The sequence below is a fragment of the Scyliorhinus torazame genome, chromosome 10 (assembly GCF_047496885.1).
Source record: "Scyliorhinus torazame isolate Kashiwa2021f chromosome 10, sScyTor2.1, whole genome shotgun sequence".
NCBI classification, from domain to species: Eukaryota; Metazoa; Chordata; class Chondrichthyes; order Carcharhiniformes; family Scyliorhinidae; genus Scyliorhinus; species Scyliorhinus torazame.
The window spans coordinates 165236768-165264500 of record NC_092716.1 but is presented as its reverse complement, the minus strand read 5'-3'; the positions used below and the strand labels follow the sequence as shown (position 1 = coordinate 165264500).

Sequence of the window (27733 nt, the reverse complement as noted above, 5' to 3'; positions counted from 1 at the left end):
TGTTTCTCTGACGAAAGAATAAGAGGCAACAGAAGAAAACATGCTGTACGCTGGAATGCACGGCCTGTGAAGACGATAGAAACAGATTCAAATCAGAATTGGATAAATACCTGAAAGGAACATTTTACAGGGCTGCGGGGATAAAGCAGGGGAATGGGATTAATTGGATTGTTTTATCAATGAGCTGACACAGACTCAATGGGCTAAATGACAACCTCCTGTGGTTTATTTTCCTTTGATTCTATTCTATGATTAATACACCTTCAATTTATTACAGTCCATTGTGCTAAAATACAGTCCACAAAAGTTGCATAACATCAAACAAAATGCACAATTATTACTGAATGGATTATCTATATAATCCCTATAGTGCAAAAGGAGGCCATTCGGCCCATCGAGTCTGCACCGACCCTCTGAAAGAGCACCCTACCTCGGCCTAATCCCCCACCTATCCCTATAACCCCATCTAACCAGCAGACAATGAGGAAACTAGTCATACTTTGTATAAAATATCACTGGTTTCCTCAGATTGTGTCAGTGAAACACAATATTAATGGGTGTTAATCTCCCATTAAGGTTGGCACAGTCAGAACAATCCAGGGGAGTGTTATGAAATTAAAAAAATTAGTTAATCTCTTATGGTGCCAGATTCCTCTAATACCCCTTTTAATTTAATTGTAAATTAATCGAGTGTGCAATTGTATTCATGTAGGGAGCAGTAATTGGGGATTCACTTGTGCTCCTATATAAAGGAAAAAAGTTTTTTTCTGTTAGTTGTCTGGATCTGGAATATTCCCCCGAACACAAATTAGTATAAAGAAGCAAACTGAAAATGTGTTGGTTGGTTTTGGAAATACACATTTGTCACATCTTTGTAAATAAAAGCTTGTAAAGTGTGTCCAATTCTGTCCTTCACCATCTGCCTTTCTGGAATAGAACATTTTGCCAAACCCACAAGTAAACCTGGGTTGAATTTTCACCCAAAGCTTCTTTGGCTATTGTTGGTGATCCATGCCAAATATTCCATGCATAGCAATGTACATTGCGGAAGAAACAACATCAAGTACAGACTGAGGTGACAGAAACCAGATGCAGCCCCTCGCATGAGGATGCGCTGTCAATAGGCATCATGATCACATAAGAAAGGAACTCCACAAATACAGAATAAATTGAAATGTATTTTGCTTAACAGACGGATTGCAAGTCTTGCATCATAATGGATCTATGGATTGCAAAACACAAAATTATGGAAATGGACAGCACGAGCAGTCATTCTGCCCATCTTACTGTGCTAGCTCTCTGAAAAAGAATTAATGTTTCATCCTGCATCCCTCTTCTTGTCCCCAAGGAGTTTCTCATTCTCAAGTACCTGGCCAGCTAATTTTTAAAATTATTTACAGAATCGGCTTCACCACCTTTTCGGGGGAATATTCCAGATCCAGACAATTAACAGGAAAAAAAATGTCCTCTTCTTCCTGTGAATGATTTTGAGCACATAACATTTAGTTACTAGCCAGAGGGAGTGTATTCTCTCCAATTACACTCATCATCTTGTAAATCTTGTAAATCACACTTAACCTCCACTGCTCAAGGAAAACTGTCCTAATTTCCTCAACTGAAGCCCATCGTCCCGGTAACATCCTGGGAAACTCCTTCTGCACCTATTCCAAAGGCTTTCCACCTTCCTGAAGTGTGAATCTAAGATCTGTTCGTAATATTTCAGCAGAGGCCTAATCAGTGATTTTTAAAGCTTTGCATAATCTCTTCACTTTTATATTCTATTCCTATGTTTCTGAATCCAAGTAACCCATATGCTTTCTTATTTTTTTTATATTTGTATTCAAATTTTTAATTTTATATAATACAGAATAACAAGAATAAGCACAAATACATATTTAAAACAGAACCTTCACGCAACCTAAGCCCCCAAACAGCTACTGTGACCAATTCCTTGAAATAAACAATAAACAGCTGCCATCTTCAGTAAAACCACTCAATTGCTCCCCTCAAGGTGTACCTGACTTTCTCGAGGTATAGGAACTCCATCAGGTCTCCCAGCCACACTGAAGCGCTAGATGGTGACACCAACCTCCACCCCAGCAGTACTCGCCTCCGAGCAATCAGCGAGGCGAAGGCATCGGCCCCTGCGCCCGTCTGCAGTTCCGGCAAGTCTGACACCCCATATGGCCACTAAAGGACGGAGCTCCAGCTCAATCTTAAGAATTGCTGACATGGTGCTAAAGAAGGAGACACAGAATCCCACGAGCTTTGGACATGGCCAGAACATGTGCGCGTGGTTAGTCAGACCTTTTGAGCACCTGTCCTCCACCCTGACAAAGAAACTACTCATTCTAGACTTGGTCAGGTGTCTTGAAAACTTGTAAACCAAGCCTCACGTATAAAGACGTGGAGTTTAACCTCAAAAACTGCAAAAAGAAACCCTATTCTACCCTATAAAATGCCTTTTAGGCATCCAACATGACGATTACCTGTGGATTGGGCCCCATCAACGTGGAAAGCACCACACTTAGCAATCGCCGCATATTAGACAATTGCTGGCCTTTGACAAAACCCATCTGATCTTCCCCAATAACCTGAGGAAGACATGGTTCCAACCTCAGCACTAACACCACGGTCAGTATCTTGGCATCCATGTTGTGTAATGGAATACGGTGTTCTGACCCACATTCTACGAGGTCCTTGTCCTTTTTTAATAAACATGAAATTAATGTTGCATCAACATGTCCGGCAGAGAACCCCTTGTTACTGAGTCTTCAAACATCCCCACTAATAACGGTACCACCTGTCCTGCAAACTTCTTGTAGAACTCCACCAAGAACCCATCTTACCCCGAGGTCTATCCTGTTTGCATCCGCCCTATCGCTATCGAGACCTCCTCCATGCCCAACGTCTCCTCCAGCCCTTCCCACCTCCGGGAACTAAGCCTTCCAAAAACTCCAACATACCTGACCTTCCGCGCCTCCGACCTATAAAGGTTCCTATAGAATGTTTCAAACGATTCATTAACTTTGTCCAGAGCGAACATCAGCCTGCCACGCAAGTCTCCGACCTGGATAATCTCTCGGGAGGCCGCCCTGACTGGCAAGCCAAGAGACGGGTTGGCCTTCTCCCCATATTCAAAACGAACCCCCTCGAGCATCGCAGCTGGTGCACCTCCTTAACCGTGGATAACAGGTCAAACTGCATCTGCAGCTTTTTCCTGCTTGCCAGGAGCTCTGCGGTTGGGTCATTCAAATACCTGTGGTCTACTTCCAAAATGACATCCACCAACTTTTGGCGTTCCTCCCTATCTACATGCCCTTTTTGCGATATGATCTCCCTTCTGATCACTGATTTCAGGGCCTCCCACAGGGCGAGACCAACCCATTTCCATTAAACCCCACCTAATTGTCTATCGCCCCCGATATCTGTCCATAGAACTCCACGTCTGCCAATAACCCACATCCAGCCTCCATGCTGGGCGTTGAACCTGACGTACCTAATGCCAAGTCTACTAAATGTGGAGCTCGGTCGGAAATGATTATCACCGAGTACTCAGCTTTCTTCACTCCAGGCAGAGGAGGCCTTCCCGTCAGGAAAAACAATCTATCCTCAAAATGCAATTCAAACCAAGGCCCATCCAAGTAGGCCACTAGCCCCTCCTATGAGGTGATACAAAGAAAAACTCCTGGTCACTATTAGCATTCCAACTGCCCTCCCCAACTCAAGAACCTGTAAACTACCTCCTATCGAACAATGCAGCCTCCTTACCATCGTCCTCCCCCCACCAAAGAAACATGCTACGCACATCGAACCATGTCCAAACAAGTCCAACAGGCCGCAGCCTCACCCCCCACCTCACTCCTGTTCACTAGCTAAAATCTAACTGGTAGTGAGGCAACCCCCGCCAGGGCCCAAGTTACCTGGAGTTCCCACAGAGAATAGGATGCCCATACAACAAGATCCCTGCTCGACTTGCTTTGTTGTCAATCCACTGGTCTCTAAATCATTGTGTCAAATGTTTTGGTGGTCAGGATCTCAATGCTCTAAAAATCTGAGAAAAGTACTGCTGAATAAACTTACAGATGCTAAAATAGTAAACGCGTTAACTGAAGGTAGTAGAAGTTATACCTATTAACCTATAGACACAATAAAGGCCAACATCAAGTAATATCAATTTCAACAATGAACAGCAAACAATTTTAATAAAACAGTGGAGTGGACTGTTAGATTCAGTGGTGGCATCTGAGTCAGATAGGTTGCTGGGTCCTGTCCTACTAGAGACTTCAACATTCAATCCAGGATAATACTCCAATGCTGTGGGAGTCGCTCCACTGGCACTGGTGCTATCTTTCAGACAAAATGTTAAACCCTTGTGGAAGTTGGCTGCCATGTTTCCTACATCACTAGAGTGACTACACTTCAAAAATACATCATTTGCTGCAAAGCACTTTGAGATGTTCTGAAAGTACGAAAGGTCTCCCCCCCCCCCCCCCGCCCGCCCCGCCGCCAGGTTGTAGTTCATGTTCATCTCACGCTCATTGACACTCACAACAACCTTTGGTTCCACTATGGTTCATCACACTCTGCTTGCTGTTAGGACTACGTTTAATTCTCCAAAGTTTCTCTGTCACATCTGTTCTGATCATGCATCCGTCAGTACCGGCATTTCTGACACCCTTTTCTTTTTCCTCAACTGAGGATTGCCCCTCAACCCCCCTCCCACTTTACGGTGGTTGACAGGAACCACTATCATGTCCTGTTTCTCACCCCTTCCCCTCCCTCCCACAACCATGACGAGATTCCCATTGTCCTCACCTATCCACCAACCTCCGCAACTTGCAGTGATGCCACCACGAAGGACTCTATGTCCCAGGCTTTCCCTTTTTTAATCCACCCAACCTCCTCCTCTGACATAAAACCTATTTCCTAGTTCTGCTGAAAAGATCATTGAACCGAAGCGTTAACTTTGTTTCCCTCTCCGCAGATGCTGCCGGGCTTACTGAGTATTTCCAGCATTTTCTGGTTTAATTTTTACATTTTACATGGAGCGAGGGCAGGGTGTACTGTCCTTCTGCTACCCGAACACAATAACCAACACCGACTCCCAGGGCTGCCCGACCCCACCAGCCCGGGGTCGTCGCTCTTACCGGCGGCCCGGACTCGGCTCCGGCTCCAGCTGCCAAGAAGCCGCACGCAGTTCAGCGCCATCACCCCAATCCAAACACCTCACCGGCCTCGGGGAGCAAAACAGCCACGGCTCAGGGGGAAGCAAAAAATGGACGGACCCGGAGTGGGGGAAGAGATAGAGGGACGGACCCGGAGTGTGAGGAATGGGGAAGAGATAGAGGAACGGACCCGGAGTGTGAGGAATGGGGAAGAGATAGAGGAACGGACCCGGAGTGTGAGGAATGGGGAAGAGATAGAGGGACGGACTTTAGCAGGAGTCGGGTGAGTGAGTGAGTGAGTGTGGGTTTCAGGAGTCTTGAGGGCTGCTGTAAGGATTTTGTGAATCTGTGATGATGGTGGGCAATGTTGTACAGTGTGAAATTGATCTCTTTTTGATCGTGAAACCCACTTACTCTCATGAATTTTATGACTCATTAATCATATATAGCCATAACGAGTTAATTCAGCCCCTCGGGTTCATACTGGCTCTCTGTCAAGTAATCCAGTCAATCCCACACCCCTTTCTACCTCTGTAGTCCTGCAAGTTTGTTTTGTTGAATTGGCCATTCAGGTTCCTTTTGAAATTAAATTTGATTTATTGTCATGTGTACTGAGGTACACTGAAAGGTACTGCACTGTGTACAGTCCAGACAGATCGTTCCATATGTGAAAAACATAGGACATATGATAAATACGCAATGCAATTCTAGACATTGGGTGAAGCATAAGGGGTGGGATTCTCCCCTAACCGGCGGGGCGGGTCGTACCGGCGCCGAGGAGTGGCGTGAACCACTCCGGCGTCGGGCCACCCGGAAGGTGCAGAATCCTCTGCGCCGGCCATGGCGGACCGTTACACCGGCTGGCGCGGAGGGAAAGAGTGCCCCGTGGCACAGGCCTGCCCGCGGATTGGTGGACCCTGATCGCAGGCCAGACAACCGTGGGGGCACCCTCCGTGCCACCCCCCGCGGACTCCGCAGGCCGCCCGCATGGCCAGGGCCCGCCGGTAAGGACCTGGTGCATTTCACGCTGGCGGCCACTCGGCCTATCGCGGGGCTGGAGAATCGCCAGGGGAGGGGGGGACACTGCCAACGCCCCCGACCGGCGTGCCGTGATTCCCGCCTGCGCCGGAGAATCTGGCAGCCGGTGGCGGGGCAGGATTCATGGCGCCCCCGGCGGGGTTCGGAGAATCCTGCCCATGGAGTGTGGTGTCACTCAGTAGAGAAGTTGCATAAAGAGATCAATTCATTCCATGAGAGGGTCATTCAGGCGTCGTAACAACGGGGGAAAGCTGTTTTGGAATCTGTTAATGCGTGTATTACTAAAATTACTGATCGTCTGTTTTCACCACTATCCTGAGAGAGTGATCCGGTCATTACCACTCACTGCATTGACAAAAAATGTTCTTCTTCATATTCTCTATGCATCTCTTGTCCTAAACCTTAAATCTGAATCCCTTCAGCTGATAGGGATATTATATAAAAGCAAATTACTGCGGATGCTGGAATTTGACAACCAAAAAGAAAATCGCAGCAGGTCTGGCAACATCTGGAGGGAGAGAAAAGAGCTAACGTTTCGAGCCCAGTGACTCTTTGTCAAAAGCTTTGTCAAAGGGATATTATATTCTTGTCTGCCTTACCCAAATCCGTTTTAACTTATACACCCCTTGGAGGAGCTTGTTCGTGATGATTCAATGTGGTGACAATTTGTCTGTCGAGCTGTATCCCAATGTCTTAACGATGAGGTGAAATGGCGCTGAGAAGGAAAAAAGAAACCATCCTGGACTTCAGACCCCACTATCTTGTGGAATATCATGCTCCATGTGTCCAAAGGTCTGTGGGTCAAGAATCAGCCTGTTCAGTCACAAGAAGACCCATGGCAAAAAACCCACCGCCCAAAGTAGACATCATCCTCAAAGCACAAAACCTCTACCAAATCTCTCTTTAGTTCCTGTACTCCTAGGGGCACAGCTCCAGCTTCTCCATCCTCCCCTTGTAACTAATGTCCCCCATCCATCGAAAAATTCTGGTCAATCTCCTCTCCACCCTCTCAAGCACCCTTACGTCCTTCCTACAGTGTGGTGACCAGAAATGAACACCCCTACTCCAGCTGTGGCTTAACCAAAATATATTAAGGTTCACCCAAGCTACTTTAATACTCAATGCCTCTACTTATGAAGCCCAAGATTCCATGTACATTGCTAACTACTCCCTTAATATGCCACCTGTCATCTTCAATGATCAATGCACATCCAGACCCCTCTGTCCTTGCACACTCTTTCAAACTGTGGCACTAGGTCTATATTACCTCAGCCGATTGCTTTTGCCTAAATGCCTAACCTCACACTTTTCTGTATTGAATTCCATCTCCCACTTGTTTGCCCATTCAGCTATCCTATCTCTGTCCTGTTACAGCAAATTAGTATCATCTCTGTTTGTTATATTTGGTACATGAATTTCTTGTGCTGATACAATTTTTGCCCATCTTTAATTTCCCTCGAAACGAAAAACAGAAAGAATTGGAAATGATAGACTGGTGAGGCAGTTACTGTGGAAGAGCAAGTCAGCCAGTCATCTGACGCTTTGGGCCCAAGAGCCATCCTCAGAACTTGGTGTTATAGTGTTACAATAATTAACCTTGCACAATATTTGAACTGGCCTGTTGAAAAACTAGAAAAGACAAACTTCAAAACCCTTTCGATTTTTCCCTCAGCAAATTAGAATTGAATGGGTTACCATTAACCAGAAACTGAACTGGACCAGCCATAAACATACTATAGCTACAAGAGAGCAGGTCAGAGGCCGGGAATTCTGTGGAGAGTAACTCGTGCCTTGATTCTCCAAAAGCTATTTACCATCCACAAGACACAAGTCAGGAGCATGATGGAATGTTTTCCACTTGCCAGGATGAACGACTTCAACAACACTCAAGAAACCCAACACTAGTCAGGAAAAAGCATCCCAATTGATCTGCATCCCATCCAACCCCTCAAATATTCACTCCCTCTATCATTGCTGTATATTGGCAGCAGTGTTGTTACAATGTTGAGGTTTATAAGGTTATGTTTTGGGATTGAGTTTTTTTAAAAATAAATTTAAAGTACCCAATTCATTTTTTCCAATTAAGGGGCAATTTAGTGTGGCCAATTCACCTACCCTGCACATCTTTGCGAAACCCACGCAAACAGGGGGCGAAGAGATTGAGTCTTTAAGGTAAAATGAAGGAGTCAGGTGACCTGTTCTGAAGCCTGCCAACAACAATCCTGAATGGCTTGATGGCTAGAGGTTAAAGGGGGCAGAGATTGTTTTACTGGGAAGAAGGTACAAGGTGTTCATACTTGGAGACAATGGCAACAGCCCTGTAATAACAGTGGATTGACTGAGTCTCCAAAGTCTCAGAAAGTACTGAGAATGTTAATTTGTAAACAGTTGTGCTTTAAAAATTAATTCCATGATAAAATAGAGTTGGGGACTAAAGAATAGTAGTTGGCATCTGTCAATTTATGGGAAATGATGGACATGCAGCAAGGAACTAATTTAGTTGGGGTGTCTTAATTTGGTACAACTTGCTGATGGCTGTGAAGACCAATTCTTGAGAGGCTGGTTCTGCTACAAGTGTCGTAAATGGAAGCTGCCAAGTGATGTTGTGTATTGGTGTTTTCAGCATTGACACCAGTTTCTAAGCTGCTGTAGCCAGTGGTTGTCAAGGTAGTGCATGCTAGACCCAGGAGGTGTCACCATTTCCCTCTTTTGCCAGCTAGTGACTCCCAGGTGCGATAGTCGATGCTTGGGACCTTCCATGTCTCGCTTGCAAGAATCCTTGCAGCGGAGCCTTGCACACCCTGCTGGTTGTCTGGCCTAAAAAATAGCTAATCAGTATTTTATTTGGATACAAAGCCCACGTAATACGCATTGCATAGTGATGGGTTTTGAGATGGGTAGGGTACAGAGGAAACCATTGCGATATCCTGTTCTATACTTCACTGAAATATCACTGAATATCACAGACACGTTCGCCTGTCAGGGTCCATAAAAGAGAGCAGCAAGAGGCTGAAAGTCTAAGGGTCACCATCCCAGAATGCGGGTGGAAGATTGCATTCAGATTGAAAAGATCAAACTTGTGAGAAGTTAGAACAGAGCTGGAAGATTCGCCATCAATCTGGTGCTGAATCAGGGGCTGGTTTAGCACAGTGGGCGCCGGAATGTGGCGTGTAGGGGCTTTTCACAGTAACTTAATTGAAGCCTACTTGTGACAATAAGCAATTATTATTATTATGATTGCGCTAGAGGGATGGGTACCTCGATTAATACTTTCACTGTGAAGGACAGTACCGGGGTTAGATGTTACTGAGCAGAGAAAGGAAAAGAACAGAATTAAACCCTCAGGAGTTAACAACCATTTTGAACTGATTTCTGGAGAATTTAATGTCTACTTAAAAGACAATGCAACGCATAACTGTGAAGTATTTTTTTCAGTTGTGATAAAATTAAAATTGGGGGAACATTCTGTTCTATGGTTTCTAGTATAAGTAATCTACAAAACTAGTGTTTCGTCAATAGAGCTGTTCGTCTTTTGTTACAGTAAACAGCTTAAAACATAAAATCTTGTGTCATTTTTTCAGCTATTAACTTTCAAATAGAAATTCAAGCTTCCAATTGCCGGTCTCAATGGGTATCCTAACTGTACTCTCGACAGAGTGCGCTGTATCAATTCACTAAAGGTCCTTCGACAGCACGTTCCAAACCTGTGACCTCTACCACCTAAAAGGACAAAGGCGGCAGACGAACGTTACCACCTGCACATTTTCCTCCAAGCCACAAACTACCCTGACTTTAATTATTATCAACATTCCTTCATTATCACTGAATCACATACCTGGAACTCCCTCCCATATCAGCACAGCGGGAGTACCTACCCAACATGGACTTCCCTGATCCAAGAGGGTAGCTCACATATGCCTTCTCAAGGGCAGTTTGGAATGCACAATAAATGCTGGCCTGGCCAGCAGCACCCACATCACTGGGATGAACAAAAAGTTAGGGCCACCCATAGTGTGCCTGTTCGCCCTCATTAAATATAATAATACAATAAACTACAGTTATAAACTCTGAAAGACTCCGTGGATTTTATGGGTATTCTTTTCTGTGATGTAAAATCAGTCCCATTAAAAATTGGTCCTTAACAAACATGGAAGACAACAAGCAATGCTTGAAAGATTCGGGAATGCAATCTCTCCCTGGGAATGTTTGCAACTTCCATTTGTGTAGCTGGACCACATTTTGCATATAAAACACCCGTTGTTCTTCAGTGAATCTCAAATTTACATCAAATTTTATGGGCAATAATGGACTTGTCATCCCAGATATCCATGACGCTTCTTCAATGAAGTGCTTGATTGTCATTATGAGAGGTCAAGGAGGAAGGTGGCACTTCTGCCATTGTGACAATCTGGCATCTTGCACAGCAGTACCACTGGAAATAATATTAAATGTATCTTTCCTGTAAAATATCCCACATGACATGCTGAGGCTTTCTAGTCCTGTGTGCTATTAATAAATACAAAGTTTTGGAGAGGGTGCTTTTTGAAAGGGTGCGGAATACCTTTAGTAGCCATACTGCCTGACTGATGCTGTCTCTAGGAGACCTGCAGCATTTCCAGGCTCTGCCTCTTGCATATGCTGTCAGGAGAATGCCTCGCTATAGTCACCAGTTGTGGGAAATTGTCTGTCTCCGACCCTGGGGAGATGCGAGGGATTGTGCCTTGAATAGTGAACTTGGAGATCCTTTAAGGACCTTTTCTGCTATTAAAGGCCTGCAGCAAATGAGTAGCATGTGTCACAAACCTGAAAACTACACGTTTGTAAACCCGACTTGTATATTTGAACTGGCTGCCACTGGAAATAGGTGGGCCTTGGGCATCAGTGGAGTGGCCAAAGATGCCCGTTCTCCGGTTAAGAAATGGGTGCTGGCAGTTGAACATTTCTTAAGATATTTGCATTGCCTGTCTGCCATCATGTTGCGTCTGTCTTGCCCAACAGAAATGCAGCCCTTCAAAATGAAAGCGCAGTGATGACTTTTAAAAAAATCTTTCACAACATTTCACAGACCGGCGAGGCCAGCATTTTTATTGCCCATCCCTAACTATCCTTGAGAGGGTAATGGTGAGCTGTTTTCTTGAACTGCTGCAGCCCATGAGGTGTAGCTAGGAAGGGAGTTTCCAGGATTTTTACCCAGCGACTGCAGAAATGATGATGTAGTTCGAAGTTGGGATGTTAAGTGACTTGGAGAAAAGCTTGCAGGTCTTGGTGTTCCCATGCATCTGCTGCCCTTATTCCAGGTGGTGGAGGTCGCCAGTTTGGAAGGTGTTTTTGAAGGAGCCTTGGTAAATTGCTGTAGTGCATTTTATAGATGGTACGCACTGCTACCACTGTGAGTTGGTGGTGGAGGGGATGGTTGGCAAAGGTGATGGGTGCCAAGAAAGGGCTACATTATCATGGATGGTATTGAACTTCTTGAGTGTTGTTGGAGTTTTCCTCATCCAGACAAGTGGAAAGTATTCCATCACACTCCTGACTTGTGCCTTGTAGATTGGAGACAATCTTTGGGGAGTCGGGAGTTGGTCTCTGCAGGATTCTCGGCCTCTGGCCTTCTCTTCTACCCCCAGTATTTCTTATATGGTGAGTCCAGTTCAGTTTTTGGTCAATGGTAAACCCTAGGATGTTGATAGTTAGGGATTCAACAATGGCAATGCTGTTGAATGTCATGGGGAGATGGTTAGATTCTCTCTCGTTGGAGTTGGTCACTCCCTGACACATATGTTACTTATCACTTATCAGCCCAAGCCTGACTGGCATCCAGTCGCTCATAGCTTTGACTATGTAGAAGGCTCTTTCTCTTTGCGGAATTGTTATTTACGAGAGCAAGTCCCCTCCCGGAGCTAATGACTATGATTAGCTTATGAACGGCCTTGTCTCATTAATGTGTTGAATCAAGTTTTGTGAATAATCTAGTAAAATGCCCTTGGGGTAACGTAAACCTGGGATGCCTCTGGGATAGCATAAAGCTTAGACCTTCCACCTACCTACGCAACATCTTATGTAGGGTGAGTTTGCTGAACTCTTGTACTTATCAGAGCAGTCATAATCTGGGTGTTTTTATTTTTAAGATAACTAGCTATTTCTCCACATCTGTGCCACCTTTTTTCGTACATGGACCCATTGTCACTGTTCCCCTCCCCAGGTGTCACCCCCTTCACCCTCTTGGTGGCAAAACCTTCAGTTGTCTCAGCCCCATCCCCTATAATTTCCTCACTAAATTGCTTCACCTCTCCCCTTCTCTCTCCTCCATTCAGAAACTTTCTCAAACTTCCAATTTTGATAGGCTTTTGTACACACTTAATCTTTACCTCCATGACATGTCACACTTTTCCAACCTTGTTTGCATGTGCGAAGTATTTTTGGAAGTTTAAATTTTCCATTAAAGATTCAAATGCAAGTCGTTGCAATAATAGTGCCTTACATTCCTCTCACAGAAGTAACTTGAAGTGAAGTTTTCCTTATAATTTTAACTGTTGCCATTTTCTTTTTCTTGCTTCTTGTATAGGTGCAGCAATGGAGATCTTTGTGTCTCAAAATCTAGAGCTACTACAAGAAGAAAGAGCGGCAGAGATTGAAGAGACCAGGTATTCTTTCCCAGCATTGCCCTTCCATCTCCTGCTTTTAATATAAGAGTTTGTAGTATGTGATGTTCAGCCTCAGAGCCCCAATCTATAAATTTAACCAATAATTGAATAATTTCTAGGCAGCAGTTTAGTTTCGCCAATACTTCCCACTTAATTGGTCCAAGAACCAAAATCACTGACCCAAGGATTTCTATTCAAGTCCATCTGCTTTGTTGTATATTCATGAGCTTATTATTTGTGGAAGGCTTTATATTGATTCTGCCCCCATTATCTATAATTTGCAGTAGATTTCTAAATGATAGCAATGCTCGTATACATACTTGATGGATATAAATATTGATCTGTCCCTGTAATGGCACTGCTTTCAAACCGCCTACTAGGAGGTTTTTAGTGTTAAATGCTTGTGGAACAGAGGCTATTAATTCATAGAAGCGCAGAGTTATGATCAGATTGCAATGTGCTGTCGTGGGCTCTACAATTTGATGTAATGCTTATTCACTGCCATCTCCAGAAATCTTAAAATGTACATGCCGACTTCCGGTGGCGGCCATGGCGGGGCCATCGCACATTTGATAGCTCCCGCCTGTAACGGACGTTTGGACCCTTTTCCCCCGTTTTTTTTCGGATTTTATGGGATAAAGCAGTGAAGAGTGAGACAGTAAGGAGAAATCCCCCTCCGGTGTATGGAGAATTGGACCAGAAGTGGCTGTGCGAGATGACAAAGTCCCATAAGGGAGACGCAAGCAGAGCTGGTAACACGGGACAGCATGGCGGAAGGCAAGGGCCGCGGGGAGATGGCACAGTGGTCGACGGAGCAGCTGGTGAAGTTTTTCGAGGATTGCTTAGCCAAACTGAAGAAGGACACGCTGGACCCGATTAAGGCTTAGATTGATCAAGTGGTTCAGAATCAGGAAACCCACGGGAGAGCAATCCAGGTGGTCGAACAAAAGTTGTCCGAGCACGAGGAGTATATAACTGTGCTGGAAAGCAAGGTGGGGATGATGAACGACCGCCAGAAAAGAATGCAGGAGAAGCTGGAGGACCTGGAGAATAGGTCCAGGAGGCAGAATCTCAGAATTGTTGGCCTCCCAGAAGGCAGTGAAGGAGCGGATGCGAGGGCCTCTGTGACGGACATGTTGGAGAAGTTGATGGGAGCTGGGACGTTCCCTCGGCCTCTGGAATTGGACAGGGCGCACAGAGCCCTTGCGAGGAAGCCTAGAGCGAACAAACCGCCGAGGGCGGTTTTCACTGTTTCATGGACAAGGAACACGGCAGTGGGCCAAGAAAGAACGGAGCAGCAAGTGGGAGAACTGTGAGTTAGGCATTTATCAGGACCTGGGAGCAGATTTGGCCAAGAGGCGAGCTGGGTTCAATCGGGCAAAAACGACCCTCTTTAAGAAGGGGGTGAAGTTCAGAATGCTGTACCCAGCCCGCCTGCGGATCATACATGAGGAACGGGACTTCTACTTTGAAATGCCAGACGAAGTACGGACCTTTATTAAAGAAATGAAGCTGGCGGCGAATTAAAAGATACTTAAGCCTTGGAGAAGTACTGTGGGAGCGATTTGTGGTGCTGGATTGTAAAAGTTTAAGTAGCTCTATGTGAAATAATGGGCTGTGTGGATGATTAAAGGTTGATCTGTCATGTAGGGACCTTGTTAGAGGGGGGATGGACTTTTGAATTTAGTTCTGCTCTTTGGGTGACTATTTTTCTAAAGTGATTGTTTCTTCACTGTTCTTTTTTTCTGTTGTTGGTTTCCTGGGGAATGTGATGCTTTTAAAATGTGTATCCATATGGGGGGGGGAAGAGAGGAGAGTACAATAGGGAGACAGACTGCTTGGTGCCAGGGGCGGGAGCTATCGAGTCAGCATGGGTCAGCAGTGGGGGGTGGACAGGTGTTAAGCTGGAGCTTGACTTGGGGGGATTGGGTTTTTAGTGTTGTTGCTAGATGGGGAGGGGTGGGGGGGGAAGCTGCTTTGCTAACAGGGGAGGAACTGTTACTGGGGGATAAATGGGAGGTCGGGAATGGCGACAGCCCGAGTGGGGTCTCGAGGAAGCAGAGAACACGAGCTCGAGGCTGGCCTAAAAAGGGTGATGGCTAGTCTGGACCGGTCAAGAGGGCTCGCATGTTCACGCATTTGAGGGAACTGAAGGCGGACATGGCAACGCTACAAGAGACACACCTAAAGGTTACAGACCAGACGAGATTGAGGAAGGACTGGACTCAAAGACCAGGGAGGTAGCGATCTTGATCAGCAAACGAGTGGCATTCGAGGCAGGGAGAATCGTGTCAGACAAGAGGGGTAGGTACATAATGGTGAGTGGGAAGCTGGAGGGGGTGCGAGTGGTACTTGTGAATATATATGCTCCGAATTGGGACAAAGTGGAATTTATGAGGCGGGTGTTAGGTAAGATCCCAGAGTCACATAACCTGATGATGGGAGTGGTCTTCAACACAGTCATTGATCCGGAATTGGACCGGTCAAAATCCAGGACAGGGAGGAGGCCGGCTGCGGCAAAGGAATTGAAGGGTTTTATGGAACAGATAGGGGGAGTAGACCCATGGAGGTTTGCACGGCCGAGGACGATGGAGTTTTCCTTTTTTTCACCTGTCGACAAGGTATACTCTCGCATCGATTTTTTTGTTCTGAGCAGGGCGCTAATACCGAAGGTGGTGGATACTGAGTACTCGGCAATTGCAGTGTCGGATCATGCCCCGATCTGGGTGGATCTACGGGTTAGTGTGGAGGGAGGGCAACGCCCACTGTGGAGACTGGATGTGGGGTTGCTAGCGGACGAGGCGGTCTGTGGGTGGGTTAACAAGTCCATCCAGAACTACCTGGAAACGAATGATACGAGGAAGGTCTCTGCAGCGATGGTCTGGGAAGCTTTGAAGGCAGTAGTCAGAGGGGAATTAATCTCAATACGGGCCCAGAGAGAAAAGTGGAACGAACTGAGAGGGATAGATTAGTGGAGGAGATATTCCAGGTGGACAGGAGATACACAGAGGACCCAGACGCGGGCCTACTGAGGGAGCGGCGGAGGTTACAGTTTGGGCTGTTGACCACAGAGAAAGCAGTGGAGCAGTTGAGGAAGGCAAGGGGGGCGATCTATGAATACGGGGAAAAGGTAAGCAGAATGTTGGCGCACCAGCTCAGGAAAAGAGAGGCGGCCAGGGAGATAGGTAAAGTAAAGAGTAGAGACGGTAATACAGTCCTGGACCCAGTGGGGTTGAACGAGCTGTTTAAGGACTTTTATAGTAAATTATATGAGTCTGAACCCCCAGCTGGGGTGGAGGGGATGAGGCAATTTCTGGATCAGTTGTGGTTCCTGAGGGTGAAGGAGGACCTGGTGGAGGGGCTGGGAGCCCCAATTGAGATTGAGGAAATAATCAAGGGGCTGGAGGGCATGCAGTCAGGCAAGGCCCCGGGGCCTGACGGCTACCCGGTGGAATTCTATAAGAAGTTTTCAGAGATATTGAGCCCACTACTGGTGAGGATATTTAACGATGAAAGAGAGAAGGGAGTCCTCCCCCCAACAATGTCGCAGGCCTCAATTTCATTGATCTTGAAACGGGAGAAGGAACCGGAGCAATGCGTGTCATACAGGCCGATTTCTCTTACTGAATGTGGATGCCAAACTACTGGTTAAGATACTGGCCGCAAGGATAGAAGACTGTGTCCCGGGGGTGATAGGGGAAAACCAGACGGGATTTGTTAAGGGCAGGCAACTCAAGGCCAATGTTCGAAGGCTTCTAAATATTATTATGATGCCCTCAGAATGGGGAGGATGCGGAGTTGGTGGTAGCGATGCATGCGAAGAAGGCTTTTGATCGGGTGGAGTGGAATTATCTGTGGGAGGCGCTGGCAAGGTTTGGGTTTGGTGAGGGCTTTATTGACTGAGTGCGGTTGCTCTCTCAGACACCAATAGTGAGTGTGCGTACAAACCGGCTGAGGTCGGGGTATTTTGAACTACACTGAGGGACAAGGCAAGGGTGCCCCCTCTCCCCGTTACTGTTTGCTCTGGCCATAGAGCCATTGGCCATGGCGTTAAGAGCCTCTAGGAACTGGAAAGGGCTGGTTTGGGGGGGGGTGGAGCACCGGGTCTCGCTCTACGCAGATGACCTACTCTTGTACATTTCGGACCCATTGGAGGGGATGGGGTAAGTAATGCGAATCTTGGGGGAATTTGGCAATTTTTCGGGGTATAAATCGAACATGGGGAAAAGCGAGATGTTTCCGATCCAGGTAAGAGGGCAGGAGAAGAGACTGGGAGAGCTGCCACTTAGAATGGTAGGGAGGACAGAGAGAGGAGAGACAGCCAGGACATTGAAAACAGCGCGAGGGAAGAGACAGCCGGGACATTGAAAACAGCGTGAGAGGAGAGACAGTCGGGACATTGAAAACGAAGAGAGGAGAGACAGTCGGGACGTTGAAAACAGCAAAACAGCGAGGAGAGAGAGACAGTCGGGACATTGAAAACAGAGAGAGGAGCGACAGTCGGGACATTGAAACCAGCGTGAGAGGAGAGACAGCCAGGAGAGTGAAAACAGCGCGAGAGGAGAGACAGCCGGGAGAGTGAAAACAGCACGAGAGGAGAGACAGCCGGGAGAGTGAAAACAGCGCGAGAGGGAGACAGCCGGGAGAGTGAAAACAGCGCGAGAGGAGGGACAGTCGGGACATTGAAAACAGCGCGAGAGGAGAGAGAGCCGGGAGAGTGAAAACAGCACGAGAGGAGGGACAGCCGGGACATTGAAAACAGCGCGAGAGGAGAGAGAGCCGGGAGAGTGAAAACAGCACGAGAGGAGGGACAGCCGGGACATTGAAAACAGCGCGAGAGGAGAGACAGCCGGGAGAGTGAAAACTGCGCGAGAGGGAGACAGCCGGGAGAGTGAAAACAGCGCGAGAGGAGGGACAGTCGGGACATTGAAAACAGCGCGAGAGGAGGGACAGTCGGGACATTGAAAACAGAGAGAGGAGAGACAGTTGGGACATTGAAAACAGCGCGAGAGGAGAGACAGTCGGGATATTGAAAAGCGGGAGAGGAGCTGGTGATTTAAAAGTGGAAGAGGAGCCAGAGAGTTAAAAGCGTGGGAGAGGAGCTGGAGATTTAAAGCGTGGGAGAGGAGCCGGAAATTTAAAAGCGGGAGAGGAGCCGGAGATTTAAAAGCGGGGGAGGAGCCGGAGATTTAAAAGCGCGGGAGAGGAGCCGGAGATTTAAAAGTGCGGGAGAGGAGCCGGAGATTTAAAAGCGCGGGAGAGGAGCCGGAAATTTTAAAAGGGGAGAGGAGCCGGAGATTTTAAAGCGCGGGAGAGGAGCCGGAGATTTAAAAGCGGGAGAGGAGCCGGAGATTTAAAAGCACGGGAGAGGAGCCACCTCCTCTAACCTAAGGGGTTGAATGAATATCAGATAAGCTCTTTCTTTCTTTCTTTCTTTTTTTTGTTTTATCCGCAAGTTATCTCGAGGGAATGGCAGGGAAGGCAGTGCAATGTTACTCCTGCAGAATGTTTGAGGTGAGGGACACTGTCAGTGTCCCTGCTGATTTTACCTGTGGGAAGTGCACCCATCTCCAGCTCCTCAAAAACCACGTTCGGGAACTGGAGCTGGATGAACTTCGGATCATTCGGGAGACAGAGGTGGTCATAGATAAAATCTTCAGGGATGTAGTTACTCCGAAGAATGAAGATAGATGGGTGACGGTGAGAGGGCCTGGGAGGAAGCAGTCAGTACAGGGATCCCCTGTGGTCGTTCCCCTTAGTAACAAGTATATCGCTTTGTATACTTGTGGGGGGCGGGACCTACCAGGGGTAAGCCATGGGGTACAGGTCTCTGGCACAGAGTCTGTCCCTGTTGCTCAGAAGGGAAGGGGGAGAGGAGTAGAGCATTAGTCAGTTGGGGACTCCATAGATAGGGGGACAGATAGGAGATTCTGTGGGAACGAGAGAGACTCGCGGTTGGTGTGTTGCCTCCCAGGTGCCAGGGTCCGTGGTGTCTCGGATCGTGTTTTCCGGATCCTTAAAGGGGGGGTGCGGGTGGGGGGGGGGGGGAGGAGAGAAGAGGAGAGGAGAGGAGCAGCCTCAAGTCGTGGTCCACATAGGCACCTGGGACTTTGATGTAGTGGCCATTTCGGAGACATGGATAGAGCAGGGACAGGAATGGGTGTTGCAGGTTCCGGGGTTTAGATGTTTCAGTAAGCTCAGGGAAGGTGGTAAAAGAGGGGGAGGTGTGGCATTGTTAGGCACAGTATTACGGTGGCAGAAAGGACGTTTGATGAGGACTCGTCTCCTGAGATAGTATGGGCTGAGGTTAGAAACAGGGAAGGAGAGGTCACCCTGTTGGGAGTTGTCTATAGGCCTCCGAAAAGTTCCAAAGATGTAGAGGAAAGGATTGCAAAGATGATTCTGGATAGGAGCGAAAGTAACAGGGTAGTTGTTATGGGGGACTTTAACTTTCCAAATATTGACTGGAAATGCTATAGTTCAAGTATTTTAGATGGGTCAGTTTTTGTCCAATGTATGCATGAGTGGTTCCTGACAGCATGTAGATAGGCCAACAAGAAACCGAAGGCCTTTTTCAAGCAGGTGAATAAGATTGTTTTGGGCTTTGTGTAGGCGAGTAAAACCCCACGAGTGAAGAAAGTGTTGCTGGAGCGCAGTCGGGGGGAGGGTGGGTTGGCACTGCCGAACTTCTGCAATTACTACTGGGCGGCTAATATAGCCATGATTAGGAAGTGAGTAGTGGGGGAGGGGTCGGCATGGGAGCGGATGGAGGCAGCGTCATGTAAAGTCACCAGTCTGGGAGCATTGGTAAAGGCACCTCTGCCGTTCTCGCTGGCCCGATACTCCACAAGTCCGGTGGTGGTGGCGGCTCTGAGAATCTGGGGGCAGTGGAGGAGATATAAGAGAGTGGAGGGAGCATCGATTTGGACCCCGATGTATGACAACCACATGTTTGTACCGGGTAGGCTAGATGGCGGGTTCCGGAGTTGGCAGAGGGCAGGAATTGGAAGGATGGGGGATCTATTTATAGATGGGAGCTTTCCTAGTTTGAGAGCTTTGGAGGATACATTTAAATTGCCAGCAGGGAATGGTTTTAGGTATTTGCAGGTGCGCGACTTCCTGAGAAAACAGGTGCCGGCCTTTCCGCTAGTGCTGCCACGGGGGGTACAGGATAGAGTAGTTTCCAGTACCTGGGTGGGAGAGGGGAAGGTATCGGATATCTACCAGGAGCTTTCGGAGGCGGAGGAAACTCCGGTGGAGGAGCTGAAGGGCAAGTGGGAGGACGAGCTTGGAGGAGAGATAGAAGCGGGTCTATTGGCGGATGCCCTAAGCTGGGTTAATACCTCCTCATACCCAGGGGCTGTTTAGCACAGGGCTAAATCGCTGGCTTTGAAAGCAGAGCAAGGCAGGCCAGCAGCACGGTTCAATTCCCGTACCAGCCTCCCCGAACAGGTGCCGGAATGTGGCGACTAGGGGCTTTTCACAGTAACTTCATTTGAAGCCTGCTTGTGACAATAAGCGATTTTCATTTCATTTCATTTTCATCGTGCGCCAGGCTCCGCCTGATACAATTTAAGGTAGTCCACCAGGCACACATGACAGTGGCTAGGATGAGCAAGTTTTTCGGGGTAAAGGAAAGGTGTGCGAGGTGCGCGGGAAGCCCAGCAAATCATGTCCACATGTTTTGGGCATGCCCGAAGCTTAGAGGGTTTTGGCAGGGTTTTGCTAAGGCAATGTTCACAGTGCTAAAAACACGGGTGGTGCCGAGTCCGGAGGTAGCGATCTTTGGAGTGTCGGAAGATCTGGGAGTTCAGGGGGCGAAAGAGGCCGACGTCCTGGCCTTTGCCTCCCTGGTGGCCCGGAGACGGATCTTATTAATGTGGAGGGACTCGAAGCCCCCGAGTGTAGAGACCTGGGTTAGTGACATGGCTGGGTTTCTCAGTCTCGAGAAAATAAAGTTTGCCTTGAGAGAGTCAATGTTAGGGTTCTCCCGGAGGTGGCAGCCGTTCGCCGACTTTCTCGGGGAAAATTAAAAATGTCAGCAGATGCAGTATTCCAAGGGGGGAGGGGGGGGGGGCGGATTGTTGTAGTATGGTTGAGGTGTGTGAAGGTTGGGCTCGGGGAGGGGGAGGGGAATGTTTATTTTACCATGTTGATGTCATTGTTTTTGTTACTGTTATAAACATTTTCAAATACCTTAATAAAATATTTTTTTTAAAAAAATATGTACATGCCTACGAAATGGAAGGCAGTCAACAGATAATCCACACGGTGAAGTTAGTGACAAATATGTTCATTTGGAAGTTTTGCTGAATATTTGTATTGCAACAATGGCTTCCAACCCTTAAACAGCTGTGGTCCAGTTTAGAATTGTGACTGTTTTCTCCAGTAGGACTGTAATTCGTCCAAACTTCTGTCAATTGTTCTGAGGTAGGTAATGATGGGACTTCAGCTCATCCAAAGTTCTGCTGCCCACATCCCAATTCACACTAAGTTCCATTCGTTCGTCGGCCTTTTGCTCACTGTTCTAGATTGGGCCCCGCTCCAGTTCTACATCAATTTTAGAATATTAAGCATTCTCTTCAACTCATGTTACATCTTTGTCCCGCCCTATCTCTATAACCTCCTCTCGCCTTTACCTTCTGTGTTCCTCTAATTCTGGCCTCTTGCATATTCCTGACTTTAATCACTCCACCATTAACTGCCCACGTCATAAACTCTAAAATTTCCCCCCTAAAACACATGGGAACAAAAATAGACAATTTAGTTCCTCAAACCTGTTCAAGTAATGAGGCCTATGACCTAACCCCAAATACAAAAAAACTGAAAGCGTAAGCGTGATTTATTTTATCTTCTACAGTGTTACACCTTAAGAAGTGAATGCATTAATATATTTTATTTTTTAAGCAATAAGGTTAAAAATTGCTGGTAAATGTATCAGTAATATTATCCAGGTTCATTTATACTGTATTTAAATAGCTAATTTTATCCTTATTAGATAGAGTTGCCATATATAGGCTTGGTGGGGAATAGAAATGAATGACTGCTTCTCTGCTAATGCACATAAACAAACATGTCGAGATTGCAGAAGGTCCCTGCACTATTCCACTTAGATCGATTTAATCGACCAGCACCAAATTCAGATCTTTATTCTATTTCGATAGAGATGCGGGAATAGCAGTAGCTATTGAACTTATTCCACATTTGAAGAGATTGCAGCTGACCTGTGATTGAAATCCATACATCTGCCTCTGTCCCATGCCTCTGAATATCTTTGGATAACAGAAAATGAACAATTGATCTAGAATCAATTTTTGTTTGCGAAAGAAGAGTTCCAAACTCCTGCTACCTTTTGCATTTGGAATTGTTTCCTAATTTCACAACTGAAAGGTCTGGCTGCAATGTTTAGAATATGCCTCCTCGTCCAAGACCCCCCAACCAGTAGAAATAGTCTGTTTCTGTCGACCTGACCCAGAAATGAAACAGAGTCCCGTTTTGGGCGCGTTTAGTCAGGTGTTTCCCGGCACTTGCTGCGCCAATAAAATCAGACTCTGCTCCATTTCTGGGCCCGGCGAGGAACGCCCCTGCCCATAATCCCTCTGCCCAGTTTCCTGCCACGCAGCCAATTTCCGAACCAGCTCAATAATTATCTTCAATTCCATGAGCTTCAGCTTTAGCCAGCTAACAGTCTTGTCAGAGAGGCCTTATCAAAAACGTACTGAAAGATCATATCCATAATATCAATGGCTATTCCTCTGTCTGCTAATTTAGTCACCTATTCAAAAAATTCAGTCAGAATACTGAGACATTATTTACTCATTACAAGTCCATGCTGATTCTGATCAGCTGGAAATTTTCAAGGTTGGGGGTGTGGGTCGACTTAAATACCTTTAAATATACACTCTAGTAACTTTTCCTTCTCCTTTCCTAAATATCAGAGTGATGTGCACAATTTTCCTTTTCAAAGAAGCAATTCCTGAATTGAGAGAACTTTGGAAGATCATAGCTATGAAACCTACAATGTTCTCACCTATTTCCATTCAAACCTCGGGTTAGAAACCAACTCATGTCTGACCATCCTCTTTTTCCTAATGCAATTGTAAAAATATTTTGTGTTGATTTTGCTAGCCCTTGTAAGTTTCTGTGCTCCTGTGAACAGTCACTGTGAAGCACCTGGCAAATTTTACTACTTTAAAAGTGCTATGCATGCAAGTTGTTGACTATTTTACAGAGTTTATCTTCATGTGATTGTTTATTAGGGCCTGGCAGGAAAACATCTCTGTTAAAGAGCTCCAGCGGCGTGGTGTCTGTCTACTGAAGCTTCAGGTGGTGAGCCAGAAAACTGGATTATATGGACGCTTTCTTGTTAACTTTGAACCAAGGAGGCATGGGGCCAATGCGGCACTACCCAGCAATAACTTTAGCTCTGGTGTGTTTCATTTGTTCTTGATACTGTCACATTCATTGCAATGAAAGTGTATCATATAGAATACTGCAATAATTAATTTCCAGTCTTCTCCAACTCTTAAAAGTTTTCAAAATGGCCAACTTCATGCGTGTAGATTTTCAACGTGTTTTCCAGGTTTCATATTTATAGTAAGGTCTTCTCCTAGCTCTTGTTTGTACAGCCACCAGTCATTTATTTTCAAACCACATTAGTTTGCACTTTTTGTATAAGCTTCTCTCTTTTTCAATCGAATGAGCTGCCGTAAACATTAGTGTTGACCGTGGCAACAAGTTTCTGCAGAATTGTATTTTCTTTTCCCTTCCCTTTCCCACAGACTGATACAAGGGCACTATTTAGTTTCCCTTGTGTACTGCTGAGACCACGGGCTCCACAGTATGGAGATTGAAACTGCAACTCTACACTGTACCCGACAAGTGATTAGAAACTGCAGTTCAAAATGTTGCAAGTCAAACGGCCAAGCTGTGTGTTCTTCATAGACAATTGTAGAAGTCTGTTGCAGCAAGTTGTTTGCCATAACAAATATTTTTGACTGTTCTAGAGCTTCTTTTAGTTAGCATAGATCGTGATTTATAACGTGGTGCTGTGTATAAGCTGGCCCCAAAAATCGTGTTTTTGCATATACATGGCATGTCAGTCAACCCCCACCCCCAACCTTTCCAACCATTCATGCTATACTTCACCCTCAGTATTTTACTTGCTGTATAACACTGTATAGGCTGTGTTGCAAAGATGTGCAGGAGTTTAAGACATGCTCAAAGACAAAGCCCCACATGGTGAATGATGAAGAATGTGTCTTCCAACAAAACAAGCTAAAAGTCGTAATATTTGTTAACTCATTAAAATAACTGTGCTGCAGCGAAAGAATTCCAAAACTGGTGCGAGAAGGGTACAAGAAGGAAACCACCCTGAAGATGATGCCCAAGACCAAATGCTCCATGAGAACAGGGCCTGTGACTAGGCTGATCTTGGGAAGCATGTATCGGAATAGGCCCTCAAAAGTGGTCTCATTTTCACCAGAAATACAGTGCGAATATACGCACTGAAGCGGGCCAAATCAAACCCGGAGTCCAGCAAAGATTTCAGAGTTCACTTAGTTGGTGCAGCTGGTTTATGGAACTAAATGGCTAGTGTTGAGACAGAAGACCAAGATCGCTTAGAGACTATGAAAAAACCTCAAATGTCAAAATTACCAGTTTGCAAAGATTCATCAGACTGAGGCAAAGTCAATTGTACCCATGAAGTCACATCGGCAACACCGATGACGCGCCAATGAATTTCAACATATGCCCAGCAACTGAACTGTGGAGTGGAAATGTTTGAAAACAGTTCTGGTGAAAATTACAAGATGTGAGAGTATAAGAGTCATGGTGATACTAGCCTGCATGGCTGATGGAACAAAATGAAAGCCGATCGTAATTTTCAAACATAAAATCATGATGAAAATCGGATTCCCTGCAGGAACTGGTACATTTCCATTACAACAGTTTGATATGGATGAATCAATCCTAGAATCCCTGCAGTGTAGAAGGAGGCCATTCGGCCTGCACTGACCCTTTGACAGAGTACCCTACCTAGGCCCAATCTCCTGCCCTACCCCCGTTATCCCACCCAACCTTTGGACACTTAGGGGCAATTTATCCTGGCCGATCCACCTAACCTGCACATCTTTGGACTGTGGGAGGAAACTGGAGCACCCGGAGGAAACCCACGCAGACATGGGGAGAACCTGCAAACTCCACAGACAGCCACCCGAGGTCGGAATCCAACCTGGGTCCCTGGCGCTGTGAGGCAGCAGTGTAAACCACTGTGCCACCGTGCTCGAGGGTGGAAATATAGTTAAGGATCCATAATGTGTGGAATAGGTGTCATGATGGCCTGCATAAAGATTGTAGTTTCTAATGTGGGACACGTTCAAATCCCATATAACCAATGAGATCAAGAGGCGCCTGTAAAGAAGTAACGCCCACGTTGCAGTTATGCTGGGGGCAGGGTCTAACTTCATAGTTCAACCTTTGGATTCGCACTTCAACATGTCATTCAAGGATCATGTTCATGCCGAATAGGATAAGTAGGTGGTTAATAGATTTAAAAACCTTCACAAAGAGTGGAAAAATGCCTGCCAGCCTACTTGATGTTTTGTGTGGGTTTTGTCATCAAATCATGGATGCTATTAGTGCACAAACGGTCAGCAGATCATTTAGAAAATACGAAATATTCAATTCAATGGATGGTGAGGAAGATGATTGTTGTGGAGGAAGGATTCATCGTGGAAGGATGATTCTGAAACTGAAAGTGCCACATTGCATCCAGAGTGGGATCCTTAAAATGATGCCATATCCAAAGTGACTCACAGTGAATTTAATGCCAAAGACAAGGGGTGGGATTCCCGGTTTGGGAGACTATGTGCTCTTGCTGGAGCTGAATTGCAAATGGTTTACAGTTTGCTTAGATACACAAGCGGATGCAATTCCATATTCTTTGCCTTGCAAGTTTGTGTATGGCTTGGAATACAAGGGATCCATCTTGAGCAGACGGCCCGATAGCGAGGTCCCGCGGCCGGCCACCCCCCCACTTGCGCCACATATCGACCCCGAAACCAGCTTACCCCCTGCACCACAAATCGGTCCCCACCCCCGAATTGCCTGGGTGTCCCCCCCCCCCCCTCGGACCCCTGTAGTAGGGAGACCTACTCCCCCACAGGGACCCTGTAATAGGGAACCCCCCCAGGGGCCCCTGTAACAGGGGGACCCCCCACAGGGCTCCCTGTGCGGGGGAGGGAGGTATGGGAGACGAGGCGTGGGCAGGCAGCGCATTATTGGGGGGGGCTTGGGAGGGAGGGGGGGATCCAGCCCTTGGATGGGCTGGGATGGTCTCTACTAGCGTGGCCTTGGCATGGTGGACTTCATGGTGGACCCCACCATGCCAGGGTGCAAATGGGCCATTAAGACCCATTTTCATTTATTTACCTGCACCTGCTGGTTTGCGGTGTGGATTCCATTCTCGCCACCAGCGGGGGGTGGGGGGTGTCGGAGCATCAAGAGAGGGTCGGCACCCGGCATCGATCCTGATTTTGCCGCAACGCTCGATTCTCTGTCCCACCGGGCAATGCGATGTGGACGTACACCGATGGAGAATCGCGCCAATGAATTTGACGGAACTTTAAACATTTTCATTGTGGTTAAAGGTACCTTTGAACAATTAATTTATTTAATAAACCATGCCACATTAATGTATTCGGAATTACTAGTAGTTTCTCTCCCCTCCCCCCCACCCCCCCCCCCCCCCCCCCCCCATTTCAAAATGGTGACCATCTGCACCGGTAGCTCTCAATTTATACTCTGCACAGAAGTTGACATCCGTTTTTGGGAAGAATTTTGGAGGTTTTAAAGCTCAACTTACACGCCAACATTTATGGATGTGAGCATCACTGGCAAGGCCAGCATTTGATGCCATCCCGAATTACCTTTGAAAATGTGTTGATGAACCGCCTTCATGAATGGCTGCAGCCAATTGTGGAATTGATAATGGTTTGGTAGGGGTAAAGAAAATGAATTAACATTCTTTGTTGTTGTTCAGGGGATATTGTGGGTCTGTATGACAGTCAAGGCTCCGCCCCATTGGACCAACTTGCATCTGGCATTGTGACGCGCATCACGCAAAACTCAATCACTGTAGCTTTCGATGAGCCCAGTGACAAGTTAAACTTCGACAGTGACTGCTCCTATAAACTTTTGAAACTGGCTAATGATGTCACTTACAAAAGATTGAAAGAGTAAGCAAAATTTATCTTACCTTCAACAGTGTTTTCCTTAAAAGGTGAATGAATTAATGCTTTCTTTTGTCAGCAAAATAATTAAAGACAGATAACTGCTAAATGCATCAGCAATATATACCAATGCCCACTTTTTCCTCATTAGATTCAGCTGGAATATAACAAAGGCTTGCTGGAATGGAAATGAATAATTTCTTCTCTGTTAATATATTTCAATGTGCACATAGAGATTGCTGAAGGTCCTTGCATTATTACACTGGGATCAATTTAATCTACCAGCAGCAAGTTCAGATCTATATTCTAATTTCATAGGGAGACAGGAACACAACAAGGCCATTTATCTTGTTCCACCATTCAGTGAGATCACAGTTCTGTTACCAAATTCCATGCGTCTGCCACTGCCCCATATCCCTTGATACCTATGGTTAACACAAATCTACCAATCTCAGGTTTAAAATTAACGTTGACACAGCATCAACTACCATTTACAGAATACAAACTTTTGCCATTCTTTGGATGTCGATATCTTTCCTAATTTCACTGCTGCAGGCTTGGTTCTCTGGTTCTAGATTCACTACATAGTGGAAATTGTTACTCATTTCTATTCTATTAGTTTCCCTTAATATCTTGAAATCATCAATCAAGT

The 27733-nt window shown here is 46.3% G+C and overlaps 2 protein-coding genes across 2 annotated transcripts in view; one reads left to right on the top strand and one right to left on the bottom strand.

Annotated features, from left to right (window-relative positions):
• The window catches only part of mrpl21 (mitochondrial ribosomal protein L21), a 30267-nt gene extending 24945 nt beyond the window's left edge, over positions 1-5322 (bottom strand). Inside the window, exon 1 of the mRNA XM_072518905.1 lies at positions 5151-5322. Within this exon, the coding sequence (XP_072375006.1) occupies positions 5151-5211 (61 nt within the window). The 5' untranslated portion in view covers positions 5212-5322. The remainder of the gene's footprint in view (positions 1-5150) is intronic.
• Positions 5323-5359: 37 nt separating this feature from the next.
• The window catches only part of ighmbp2 (immunoglobulin mu DNA binding protein 2), a 91502-nt gene continuing 69128 nt past the window's right edge, over positions 5360-27733 (top strand). Inside the window, exons 1-4 of the mRNA XM_072518904.1 lie at positions 5360-5451; positions 12769-12847; positions 23107-23276; positions 26892-27087. Coding sequence (XP_072375005.1) covers positions 12777-12847; positions 23107-23276; positions 26892-27087 — 437 coding nt within the window. The 5' untranslated portion in view covers positions 5360-5451; positions 12769-12776. The remainder of the gene's footprint in view (positions 5452-12768; positions 12848-23106; positions 23277-26891; positions 27088-27733) is intronic.